The sequence below is a fragment of the Calliopsis andreniformis genome, chromosome 3 (genome assembly GCF_051401765.1).
Source record: "Calliopsis andreniformis isolate RMS-2024a chromosome 3, iyCalAndr_principal, whole genome shotgun sequence".
NCBI lineage: Eukaryota > Metazoa > Arthropoda > Insecta > Hymenoptera > Andrenidae > Calliopsis > Calliopsis andreniformis.
The window spans coordinates 11,561,266-11,575,183 of NC_135064.1; the positions used below are offsets into that span (position 1 = coordinate 11,561,266).

General features: G+C 37.8%; 1 protein-coding gene across 1 annotated transcript in view; it reads right to left on the bottom strand.

Annotated features, from left to right (window-relative positions):
- Positions 1-1,555: 1,555 nt before the first annotated feature.
- The window catches only part of LOC143177564 (uncharacterized), a 271,830-nt gene continuing 259,467 nt past the window's right edge, over positions 1,556-13,918 (bottom strand). The window contains exons 3-7 of the mRNA XM_076375564.1: positions 10,850-11,327; positions 7,916-8,197; positions 7,330-7,480; positions 7,043-7,253; positions 1,556-6,964 (exon numbers count right to left, since the gene is read on the bottom strand). Of these exons, the coding sequence (XP_076231679.1) occupies positions 4,814-6,964; positions 7,043-7,253; positions 7,330-7,480; positions 7,916-8,197; positions 10,850-11,327 (3,273 nt within the window). The 3' untranslated portion in view covers positions 1,556-4,813. The remainder of the gene's footprint in view (positions 6,965-7,042; positions 7,254-7,329; positions 7,481-7,915; positions 8,198-10,849; positions 11,328-13,918) is intronic.

Sequence of the window (13,918 nt, forward strand, 5' to 3'; positions counted from 1 at the left end):
GCAATGTTCGAACGCGTCCGAGAAAGCTCCGCGCCTCTATCCACACCTGCGCAACCTTTTTCGCCTATGCCCTCGATCGATATCGCTGCACTAGCGACAAATTCTTACCGACTGAGAACGTATTCAAAAAAATTCTTGTACTTCGTTTTGATTTTTCTTATTATCTAAAACTATAAAACTGATCACCATTCAGTCGTAGTCCTTCAATAATTAATGGTAATATAATTAAAGTACCTGGGATTCCAGTGAGACAAATGCATTGAAGCGCTATTAATAGTCTCACGTGGTTTTATTTATTCAAAGAATATAAAAGGATGCATTTTGTACTGTTTAAATATTCAATAAAACTTTGTAGGTATACGTTTCTTATCAACAGAAAAACAATAATCCCTCTTCCTAATTTATGAAGCTAAAATATAGGCTTCAGTGGCGCCCTCTGCAAGAGAATTACTTGGCGGGAATGCTGCTGGGAATACCGTATTGGAAAAAAATGGCGAAACAGATTCGAGAATGAATCAGTGCCCGTAGTTATTAATCTAATGAAGCATGACCAGAATTTTTGGCGAATTTCACTCTTGAATGCAGATTCGTGACAGAGCTGAGGTACACAAAGATAGTTTAGCATGTGGCGGTATATGACTATTCTACTACGGGAGTATATTTACTCCAATTGTCATCGGAGGATGGAGAGGTAAACACAATTCCACTATACCTACCTTGTTCTATTCTCTACGTGCGTAATCCTAACATACCTTTGTATTCCTGCAGCAATATGCTGCAACAATGCCAGTTGCGGGTTTCGATCGCGAAATGAACTTTTATGCCGACAACCGATAATTAATATTCGAATTAAATAGGTTATTCGATTTCTGAAATACCATTTTTTATAAAACAAAAGCAATTGTACGTTCGATATCACGTACAAAGTTTCTTATTTTGTCTCTGTTTGTCGCGTAAATTTAGATGCATTTAAAATAACAAAATAGATCGCAATTTTTTATAATTCGTTGTTACATAGAGTTATTGAAAGAAAAATAGGTTACATCTCTTTTCTTTTGATGGAAATAATCGTACGGAAGAAATCGTAGCAATAGAAAATAATCAGGTGGAAAAACGGAGTATAAACGATTTCACGAGGCAAACTGTTCCCGCGTCTACCATTACCGAACTGGTTAAACAGGTTACCAGTTTATAGCCACCGTAAAGAGATTTTAAATTTCGCGGCACATGCCCGTGCATTCCGCGCCGTCGTCTTTTTCGTCGCTTTTCGGTCATTTCGTCGAGTTCATAGCACTCATGCATCGGAGGTATATAAACCGAAGGAATTCAGGCTGCGTTCATTGGTAAATACATTTTTTTTTTTTTCAGATTCTTTTACTTTTTTCCGCTAGTATGTACATAATTCTTTGATGTTATTTATTCAAGACGGTAGCAAGTGAGTGTAACCTTACCGAAAACAAATGTCGAGTACAAAATCCGTTGAGTTAGAAGTTAAGTGTCTAAAGCGAAATACTGCTTGCTCGCTCGAAATACTCGAATACTCAAAAAAAAAAAACGTTCGTGATAGATATTTTATTTCCAATTTGTAGGAACTGAAATGCCCATATAATAAAAAATATTTTGTATCGTATAATAATTATTATTAAATTGGGAAACGAGGGATAACGCTAAAAAGTCACTGCTAAGTATACAAAATGAAGAAAAAATTCGCAAAAGAAAAACGAACATAGACTTTCTTTCCTCTTATTTTTTTTTTTTTGAATACGAATCGTTCTCTAACTTTCTCTTTCTCTCTCACTATATTCTCTCACTCGTGCATTCGTCTCCCGTTGCTCTCTCTCTCTCTCATACGTCCTTTCGCTTATTTCTACCTCTCACTTCCATTGTTCCTTGCATGCTATACCATTTGAAATTAAAAAAAAAAACAACCACGGGTAACAAAACATAAAGAGAAATTACACAAATCTTTCCGTATGGAATTTTGCACTTCCGTTTGCTTCTTTCATTTTCGTCGTTTAAATTTTCTTCTAGCACTCGTTTTAGTTTAGTCTCTCTAATCGATAAAGGGCTCGTTTAAAAGCACATACAAACGACCGTCGTCATCGTTCTATTTTCAAAGTCACTACCTAAGCAGTTTTATGGCACGTATTCTCGTTACAAGCCCTTTCACGTTTTCTTCTTTCCATTTCTTCATTTGTATTCCGAGAAAAAGAAAAATTTGTCTTCCTTCACGCCGCGTGTCTCGTCGTCGCTTCCAGTCGCTTTCATTCACTTTTCCTTCTGCTCTTAACCATTGTTAAACGGCCCCTCCGCAGAATTATGTCATCGAATCGCAAAAGTAACGTATCCGTCTTTTTATTATATACACACACGCACGTTGAAATCAGAGAAGTCTTTTCTTTTTACCTTCGAATACGATTTATCAGACTTGGACGCGAAGATCTGTTTCAAGATCTCAAGATTCTTTCACGCTGCCGATGGTCTCCGTTGATTCCCGATAGCTTCCACGAGAATTCGAACGAAATGAAACGAGTCTTTCACAAAGTAGCACCATCCGAACTGTATAATTATCTTAAACCGTATACGAAAGTTCGCGGTACGAAACGAAAACTAATACACGTGCTGCCATTTATGTTACAGCGACTTGGACCGATGAAAATAAGGGAATGGCTACTTTGAACGCGTCGGGCGTCACCGGAAGACCTCCTTCGAACAACTGCATTTCCGTAAGTCGCGACTACGCACACCTCACTCTTAATTTTTCGTTTTTGTCTCGCGAAAGAACCTTCATACAAACTTGAACAACTTATTCTTTGAAAGACATCGATAATAGAAATCTGATTTTCACTAGTATCGGTCCACTGAGGACCTCTTAGGATTACGAATGCGCTTTAACGTTATTCTGATATTTATTTTTGTGTTTTTGTTTTTCATCATCTTTATCAGAGTATCCTAAAACGAACAAATTCTATCGATACGTCTACATTTAACATGGATACACCGCATCGGTTCTCAATTTTCTGCTTCTTAAGTTTCTTCCCTTTCCAAATGCGATCGGTGGCCCGCGATGTTCGATCGCTTCCGGCAGCGATCACGCGCGTTCTAGAAATCAGTCGATCATGGGTGGTGCTCGTTTAACCAAAGACAAATGAAATCTTTCTCCTTTCTGATAATACAGCGTACACGCTGATAAAAACTGAAGCGTACTTGTCGGCTTTTTTTTTTTCTTTCTTTCCTTGACCTCGTCGTCAATTGTACAAGAGACCTTTTCTCTAAAAGTATTTTGCAAAATATTGCATTGCACCCTAGTTAGAATATTTCTATGTATATGTATATTTATATATATATATACGTAGCGATACGACTATCGTTGGCCACACAAGTCAGACAGCCTGTACACACACACACACACACTCGTCTAAACCTTTACGGTTCTTTTAATGTGTAATGTTGAAAGATACAATGCAGGGGATTTGTCTATCTTAACGAATACGTGATTATATACAATATGTACAATATCTCGTTGCTAATAAACATCGCTTGCGTGCACTTAATTTTGTTAGAGCTGACTACAGAGACGTGTTCTTATGTGTGTGTGAGGTGATCGTGTGTATTTGTCGAGAGATACAATGAAAATTGTCTAAACTTACACGGTAGAATAAAGGTTTTTCTCGCAATCGGTATACGCTACTATTTAAGATTTATCCATTATACAATAAACAATTACATATACGTTCTGACGATCCGTCGGCTAAAGATCTCGCATATACATATATACATACACATATATATATATGCATTCTTTCTTTACTTTTATATGTATATATATATATATATATTTATACATATTCATTTAGTTATCACATCGCACGTTCGAAATGAAGGAATTATGACCCTACGCGACAGAGAATTGAATTAATCTCTTGAAGAATCTGTATTTAAAAAAAAAAAATAATAATAGTGAACGAAAATAAAAAATCGTAGTCCAACTTGGTTTATTATTCCTTGCGTTCGACGTTGCGGCTTATACACACACACCTAAATATCGTAAAGAACAAACGTAGAAAAGTCGTCATATATATTCCGTATGAAAAGAGTCAACTGTATTCACATCGCACGTCTAATGAGTACAGCATACTTTTTTTTCCTCCCCTTTTTTCATCACCTTTTTGATCGTTATCACAGTGCTTTAGTACGCTCTTTTTTTCACTCCCTTAATATCGAATATTCTCTCTTGAAATATAAAAAATTAAAATAAGACCGAAACATCCATTCACTGTTTCTTCATTTACAAACGAAGTAGTACTCTCGTATTATATCGTTACATATAAAAAATTATTACCTAATTTATTGCATAATATATGCATGTACACATCTATTTTTCACTGTAAATTATTCGTTCGTCATCGAACCTCCAGTCTCCTCCTGACGATCTATACAATAGTTTAAACTGTACTCTCCCTCTACACGGGGTGTCCAAATATTCGCGATACCCTCCCTCTTTACAGCCGTACCACGAATCTATGTGCATCCCAGGATATCTTGTACAATAAAGCATTACAAGAAGAGTGCTCAAAGAGACAACGTTCAAATTGTGAACGGAAACGAATCCTTAAATCATGTGACAGACGTGCCATTTGATTCACTATTTCGTTCAATTGTCCTTTATTGACACGTACGAGGAATATCTTTGAAACGATTCTAGAACGAAAATAGATTCGAGGCGAGGAAACCCGACGGATCTATTTGTCTTTAGAAAACAAGGCCGACGTTCGCTGCGTCGACCAACCTATATGAGATCCCATTTCTTTGTCTACTTCGATGTTGGGGCAGCCGGTTGGTGCTGCCCCGCCATCCCCAGTCTTGGTTGCGAGGAAGCAAATAATTCTTTGTAATACGCGCTGAATTCCGGCGAGAGAAACGACGCAGGAGCCGTGGGCGGAATCGGCGGCGGGAATAAGCCATTGTAGAACGCGGAATAGTACATCGGGTCCAAAATCGGTAGGAACTTGCCGGACGTGTTTGTTGGCAGTTGCGGTAGGAAGGCTGGATTGTTTTGTGGTACAGTAGGTACGAAGCCCGAGGGTATATTAGGGACACTATGTCGCCTGTTGGCCTCGGCTTGCCTTGAGTCCTGTTGTTGTTGTGGTTGTTGCTGCTGCGCCATCAACGACTTGTCGCCTTCGCTAATTCTACGTTGTTGATGCTGTGACTGTTGCTGCTCCTTACCACCCGTTTCTATGTTTTTTCTCCTGTCTATACTGACTTGTTGCTGCATGGGCGTTAGTCTAGGGTAGTTCCCACTGTTCAAGTGATTCAAGTTAGGTACATTCGGTATGACAGGGTGACTACTTGGCTTCCTTGGCGTGTACGGTGAAACTGGCTCACTCCTCGTCGTCGTATACTTCCCATTCACCTGTTGCCTTCTCTGCATAGGTATCGTATTACCTCTGTTAGGTGGACTGGGTACACGAACCGGCGTCGGTGCACTCGTATGATTGCTCTTTTGTTTATTTGGGTTCACGATCGTGATCTCCAGGTTGTTCGACGCCATAGTTCGGCTGTCGAGCATGTTCTGGTAGCCAGGAAAGGTACTTCGTTTCGAACAATCTGTTGGTTTCTCTTTAGCCGCGGACGAATACCTCATCTCCAGGTTTAATGGATTAGGCCTTGGCACTACAGGTACTTTCACTATTTCTAGATTCGGCCTCGGGAACACCGGTTTATCGGTGGTCCTTTGTGCCAAATCCAACACCCCTCCATGCGCTATTAGATCGTTGTTACAATGTATGTGCTGCTGCGGATGCTGCAAACGGTGTAGCGAAGGACGATACTTTGGGGAGATAAGAATATCTTTCGGATCTCCGTAAACAGTTCTTTCGTTGTGCGCGAATATTGACCTCGACTGCGTCACCCTGGGCGGAAATATCCTGCCATTAGGGACAGTCGGTGGTACGAAACGATGATTTGTTTGAGGGATTGTCGACGACATGGGTGGTGGAACATTTGCGTTCGCATATAACTGCAACAACGCACTATTGTTCGAAGTACCGAGGTTTATCACGCGACTATTCACCATATTGTTGTTGTTCATTGTGATGTTGTTGTTATTATGGTGAACAGGCGGCTGTTTATTCGGTACTTGTAACCGTGCCTGGTGATGAGGATGCTGATGCTCCTGCGGCGACGATAACATGTGACCAATGTCTGGCGTTACAGTGACGGAAATCAACTTAGGAATGGAATTCGGCGTGACTGGAAGAGGGTACGATATTGGTGGCCTTTCTTCGGTTTTCATCGTCGCTGGGGCCGGGGGATTGCTTTGTATCACGCTCGGTCGCGTGTCCAAATCAACGGCAGTAACTTCCAAACCACCTTCGCGAAGGATCTCGAGTTTACGCTTCTTGAAGCTGGGAATGATTATCTTGTCCCTACTCGTGTCGCTTTCCGACTCGAGATCGATCACTTCAGGCGACCTAGGCGGCACTATCGCCTTCTCTGCGAAAATTGACTTCTCGCCGAACAGCGGGATGTTTTCCTTGCCCTGTGCCAGCAGGGTGGTCTGTTTTGGATCTAGCTTAATCTCCTTCATGTCCTTCTCTGGCGGCGGAGTTAGCGTTACAACTGTAGAAGCATTCGTTGCTACTGTAGTGACCGGTAGGACCGGAGAACACGATGGTGGTACTTGCTGCGATATCAGAGGACTATTTAGCTGCCTCTCTAGGACGCTTTGACTTCCAGTACCGTTCGTGGGTGTTGTGGAGGGTGTACTGCTCGGCGTTGAGATTGACGTGTTAGAGGAAGGTGGTGGACTTGGCAGTTGGTTGGTTTGCTGGCTGGGCGACGGTGTACTATTGGCAATCATAGTGTTTAATGACTTCAGGCGTTCTGGCTTCACTCGTACACTACGTAGAGACGACGTTTTGCCAGTCTCCGTCTTAGGTTTCTCACCCGAAAGGAACGGCTGCAAAAAAAAATAATATAAGATAATCGTATTAGATAACAAATTATCATTAATTGTGGCTACTTCTGAGACACTTACTGCTGTTGATATAATTGGTTGAAGAGGAGGGGTCGTAGTGGTAAGACTTGCTTCTATGGGTGGAGGTGTTTCTGATGGATATCGATCATTGGTTTCTTGCTTAACATCATCAGACTCTTCTGATACACTACTAGTCTTAGTACGTCTTCCTGGCGTCAGTCTCACTTTTGCTTCTTCTCCCCTCTGATACCTTTCATAGGGTAACAGCAGCCTGCATAAAAAAGATTATGAATTTAATTAACGAAAATCTTTGAATATAATGACAGATCCTATTCAAGACACTTTACCTTTCATAATGTCGACGAGTAATAGTCGCAGCACTGGTAGATCCTGTATTACCACCTATGTCGTCATAGATGCTCTTCCAAAGGCGACCAGCACTGACAGAGTCATATCCACCCAGCATTTGCACTTTCGTATAAAACAGGAAGAGATCAACTGCAAAAAAAATATCTCTCTTATTGCAATGCTCGTTTCAAATGCCTTCAATTTAAACGTTATTTGTCAAAAGGAAACACTGCTGTATATCAGCTTTGAACAGTACCAACCATTACTTCAATTTAATAAAGAATGAATGAACTTGTAAAACTGACAAGAAGAGATCACAGCAGTGAAATTATCCACTTTAATCGGTGCTCTTTTTGCGAATCCACATAAATCTACATTAAAAGTTGTAAGGTATAAGGATTTACAAGCACCTGTGAAAGCACGTTTTTATTACTATTCAGTGGTTTCTCTTCAGATTCGCTAAAAGGAAAAAGTCAATAAAAATCGGTAACTCTGCTGCTGTGACCTTTCCTTGCAAGCGTGTGCCATCTGAAAAGTATTTAAATTTCGCAACCAATTGTCGACAAGAAAATCGCAGATACTGACTCTGCCTGTAGCCCAGCAGTGGCATCTTTCCGACAGGCGTACCCCGCGAGTTCATGAAATTCTGCACGTCCGTGATGAACTTCTTTTCTTCGGCGCTGGAGTTCCTCTCGCTTCGCCGTACGACAGACGAGGGTGGCCTGCCAACAGTCGACACCATGTTGGAACTTGCTGACGTGCTCTTCGATGTCGACGCGACGGAAGCCTCGCTTTCATTACTTGATTCACCAGGCGAAGCGCTGCGCTTTTTGCGCTTCCTTCTCGGCCTCCCTTTCAATTTTGGCGCTGAAAAATTAAACAAAGACACATTTGTAGCAACGAATCTAGAGTTAATTTCCTTTTTAAAGGGGTACATAGTTTCATTTCCCGGGGTTTAACATGAGAGGAATTTGTTATTTACGTATTTACGACTGCAAGTGGTAGAATATAATTCGCAGAAGTAGAATATAATTAATATACAATTGTAAAAAATAAGAAAATGGTAATAGCAGAGGTAATAGAAACAGTAATAGAGATGGTTATAAGAATAGCATACTAATGATAACAAAATAATTATCCAAGATAAATAGCAATGATAACATCTACAATGAAAAAGAAGAGAACACACACTAATAGGAATGGCGATAAGAGTAATGATAATAGTAAGTAAAGTAAAAAAAAGGATAGAAAATAGAAGACAATAAAAGGAAAAGAAATAACCAAAGAAAAATTTATGGAAATCTATACCACCTACTCTATAGTATCTATAAATCTTTCACATAAATTTTGTTACATTTAAAATGTATTCTGGAATTTTACTTATTAATAAAATTCTGTAATAACTAAAATCTTTAATCCACTTTATGATGTATCTCTGCATCTGACAGTTATTATTGTAATTATTAAAACAATCTGAATAGAGCTCTTAATTTAATTTAATTTTCGTTGCATACGTGCGAAAAAAAATATCAAAAGTATCTATACAAAATTATTACGTTAATAAAAAAACTATACAACATTATGAATTGCACCGAAATATCTTGGTATCCAGTTAGCACTGCATATTTTTTCCTAACAACATAGTAACAGTTGCAAGAATACTGTTTGTTTATTTTGACGTAACACAAAGAGATTGACGGTTGGAATGAACGGTTAAATAACACGATAGTTCCTGTCTCGTACGATTTCCGTCTTACATCCATGAATTATAATTGCATAATGTTCTCCATTTTTCTTAACGAGCAGAGATTATATGCAAAAACTGAATACGAAATAGCACATATTTCATTAAATTTTTCGTATGAAGATTTACGATAAAGAGAAGAATGAATCAATGCCATGCAATTACATTCTCCTGCAGCATTAATTATTATTCAAATACACGTTGAATAGCATTTCACTAATCACGGAACAACAATTAATCACGATACGTAACGAGAGTTCGCAATTAGTAATTTATATTTACGTCACGCTGTCATTGCCAACACAATGCAGCGATGTAATACAATATAGCTAGTAAATATTAAATTTAAAGTTTCAGTCTTGTCAAAGAAAAACACAACGAATTATCAAATTTACATCACCATTCACTTCACACTGCGCAATATTGTTGCAAAAAATCGCTAAAAGAACATCACACTCTGCGTTTATTGTAACACAATGTCTATGCACATATTCATTTCCGGTTAGTGATACGTATCTATGCCATGTGCACGTGTTTTCACCTTAAAACTCAACCGGTTTTGCGTTGCTTTTACACAACAAACGTATAATATTCTGTTTGTATAATTACTCACCGATCATTTTAAAATACACTATTTGATTATCCCTGATTTTCATTACTATTGCCATTTCGTTTATCACCAGTATAAACGAATAGGTTAAACAGACGTCAGACGAATAACGATACGTGTCGCACAATTCTTCTGTCACAACAACGCAATATTATTCTCGCGGTATTAAATAACGTGAGGATATACTAAAAACGTAATAAACTGTGAAACCACGTTTCGAATCTAATATTAGAGACAGTCGTTTGTTCTGTGCATCTTAATCCGGATTACCCTTGTCCCTTGTGCTGTTAAAAATCGCCTGGACGATAAAGCAACGCGTGGCCAAAAAGACGTGCGCGACCGAACCTTTTAACGTTCCTCGTGGCTAGCCATACGCGCGGTGCTGTCTGTTGTTTTTAAATCACGTTATAAACTGCTTTACAATTGTTCGCCGCGATCGTCGCTTGCTCGGAATCTCTGTCGGTAAATAATTGTCTATATTCTCGTAATTAATTAATCATATATGTAGTTCTTTTTCTGCAGATAGTATTATATTGAAACAAATCCTTTATAGTTACGTGTTTGCGTGGCTGACATGACGTAAATTGAATTTAAATAGCAGTCTTATTCATGATGTATTATAATATAATGCTTCCTATTTGTATTACTTCTTTCGGAAAATACAAAATGTATGAATGCGTTTCTCGGGTAATTTTTACGAAGTCGAGCAAGAAACATTCGCCCTTTTTATTCTAATCAACGAGAAATATAAAGGAAAAAAGTTTTGTTTTGGGGGTTCGATACATTTCTTACTATTTTGCCCAGTTTCCCATTGCTATAAATAAACTATCAATAATTTTCCAGTAAAAACAATAATTTTTTAATTTCGTCAAAAATTACTATTTCTTTCTTTATGACGATTAACTTAATAAAACTTATTAATACAATTGTATTTGTTTACGAATAATTTCTGTGAACACAAAAATACCTAAATACTTTAAGAAAGTATCTAATAATATTCAAGAATAAATATACTGAAATATTGTAGTTTATATACCGAAATTGAAGAGACTAAGAAAAATAAGATAACCGTGAGAACAAAAGAAATGAACGATGTGTACCCTGATTTGCCTTGTTACGCTATCTTGCCCTATCTTCCCTTAATTCACTGGGTAAGTCAACTTACCTAGATGATTGCAGAGCAGCTCATGGGTTTCAAGATCCGGGTAATCGAACGTGTCTCTACAGAAGAGTACCCTGGTGCCCGGGGTAGCGGTGAATCCACCGAGTGCGGCTGCTATGGACGAACAAAGCCAGGACGGTTCTGCACCTTCGAGTCTACGCAGCAGTGCTCGGTACCGACAGTACCTGGGATACGAGAGCACGACAACCTTCGTCTGGGAGGCACAGTCCGACCTCCTGGTGCTATGGTTGCTTTCGTACTCCTTTTGTTGCTTATCGACATCCGAGAAGTCGATGCCAGGATCGGTGAGCACCTGGGGCTGAGGTATCTCGTATCTCAACGGACTGCTCTCTGGGGATGATGTAGGTGTCGGCGGATAGAACACTTCTCGACCCCATGACCACTCCAAGGTGGGCGACAGCCATGTTACAAGATCGTGAACCCGAACCACCACTTTCTCTGATATCGTCAGCACCTCGTCCTGCAAATAAACGAAGCTTTTCTTTAGAATAGTCTTCGGATGCATAGTAAACTGAGAAAATGTGAAAAGTTATTTTAACGAGAATGCTATACTGTATTTTGAATAATAAAAGTAATGTTTATATATTTTTTACTTGTTTTGAAATTTTAAAAGCTGTTTAAGTGCAAATTGAATTGATAAAGACACATGGGATACTAAATGTTCCATAGTTGTGTTCTAGGGCGAACATTGATTTACTTATTTTTTTGGAGATTTTAGCTCATTGCAAATGAGTTTGAAATGCTTCTATCTATGACTGTAAAGAAAACAACATAAGTCACATATTCTTATTTTTAAGGTATTGCTGTTTGTGGACTTACGTTTGATTACACCCTCGTTTTTTTCAGAGAAAAGTCCCTTTAATGCATTTCCTTCTGGTAAAAATATAACTTGTACCTTATACATAGATTTCAATTAAGATATAAACTCAATGCTACATTACCTTACAACGTCAGATATACTGTAATCTTTTAGAAACTGAGACTTCTCATTTTACAATTACAACATGTGTAATTATTTTGTGCTACGTATTAAGACACGCAAGTGTTTTTCGAATATGTTAACATAAAAAGTGAAAAATGAATTTTTCATTGCGCCACTTGGTAGGAATCTGTTTTACCAACCGCGCATAGGAGGATTATTTCATTTACAGTTTGTGCCGACAGGTGGGGACACTATGAAGTCTTTAAACCGACTGAATCCCTGAATAATCTGACCCGTTCTTGGCTACATAGATGTACTCGCGAGTAGAGGTAAAACACCTATGTGCCTCGTTATGTATACACATAATCCGGCACAACATAACTCGTGGTTTATGTTGTACCTCGAGTGCATCGTTATCTACTCTACTCCGACGATAATTTAATTGTCCGCTGATGCCAGCGGCGACGTCATTTTCACAAAGTTTGACCCAACTCTTGGTCCTGCTGATTTGCGGGATTTAATTCCACTATGGGATTCCTCTTGTTGCATGGTCCTAGATGATCAATCAGCAAATTATGAAAATCTTTTGTAAACGCCAATTATTCTTTTAATATTTTGTGTCATATACTTGTCGGTTTGTCACGCTATGATCTAATCTGTTGCGAATTTTAGCATTCCACTGTAAATCACTCCTCTAAATATTTTGTGCAGTAGCTTTAATCCCTAACATCTTGTCCAGATTAAGAAATTTGAATTCAAGTTAACTGGTTAGTTTGAAAGAGATATAATGGCCTTTATCTTCTATAACTCCTTTGAAAGCATCTCTGATCCAGAACCTTTTAAGTCACTTTTACAACTATAAACGTAGAGGTACTTTGAAAATTCAAGAGCAGACTGTTGCACGACACTTTACACTTGACTTAGTAAAGTGTAACCGAATACATTTCTTATTAGATTTTAAGACTGTTATATTTAATTCTAATATTTGAAATCCTACAATAGATCAATTCCAAATCCTCAGTCTTATAGGAACATTATATACAATTTGTACAACTAAGTTACAACTATAAGTGCATATAATGATAGTTAGTAAATACGCACGATATCTGCGTGCATCACTGCAATTTGCCTGTTCCGTGCTCCCTGACGATTGAGTAATATCCGTAATGACTCATAAACTAAATGTCGGTGTGAATTTTATTGCAGGAATGTAGGTTTGAAAGAGGAAGTAAGTACAGTGGACACGCAGGAGTTAATATGTATATTAAATTGCCGCATAATGTCGTATTTTTAAAACGAATTTCAAGTACACGTCATTTCTCTACATGATTCTATGCATTTCTACCAACGATTAATTTTATTATTCTAAATTTTGGAAAATAATACATTTCAGAATTTAGAAAATAAATAAATGTTGCTTTTACTGTGCCTCCGTTTTTATGTCATTTAATTTTTAAAGACTTTTTATGTGTTTCAAGAAATTTCACATTTTAATTTATAAAGCTTTTATTTGGTTGTTTTCGATGTGGCTTTCTTTATTCGCCTGACTTCTATAGGTATATTGCGGGACTCATGTAAAACCCATTTATTTTCTTTACTTTTTTATTTGAAAGATGTGATGAAAAATGGTAGCATGTTTTGTCGTTATTTAAAATATAGTCTTTCTATAATCTCCATTTTATGATCTCTGTAATTGTGAAAACATTACTGTCAGTAGTATTTTTCAACCTTGCTTTTCATTCTCCAATAAAATCTTGATTCTTCAATAGATCTTGATTTTTCAATAAAAATCACAAGTACAAAGCAATATGTAATAAATTGTGACAATTTACATTTTCAGAAATTTCTGCAGCACATTTTCCAAGTTTAATTTCCAAGAAAAAATTACTGGATAATTCCAATTATTTCTGATGCTAAATAATAAGAATTCAATATTCTTATTATAAATTTTATTAACACGTATGCACATCAACAGATGCTTTCTTCTTTAAACTGATTTAATGCATAGCATCGATCCGTCTATTTAAAACTTTGAAGAAATAGCATTTTATATGCACTAATCTAGTAAATTATTCAGAAATGGTAAACAATGACGCAGCAAAGCATTCGCATTCTTTCCTTGAAGATGG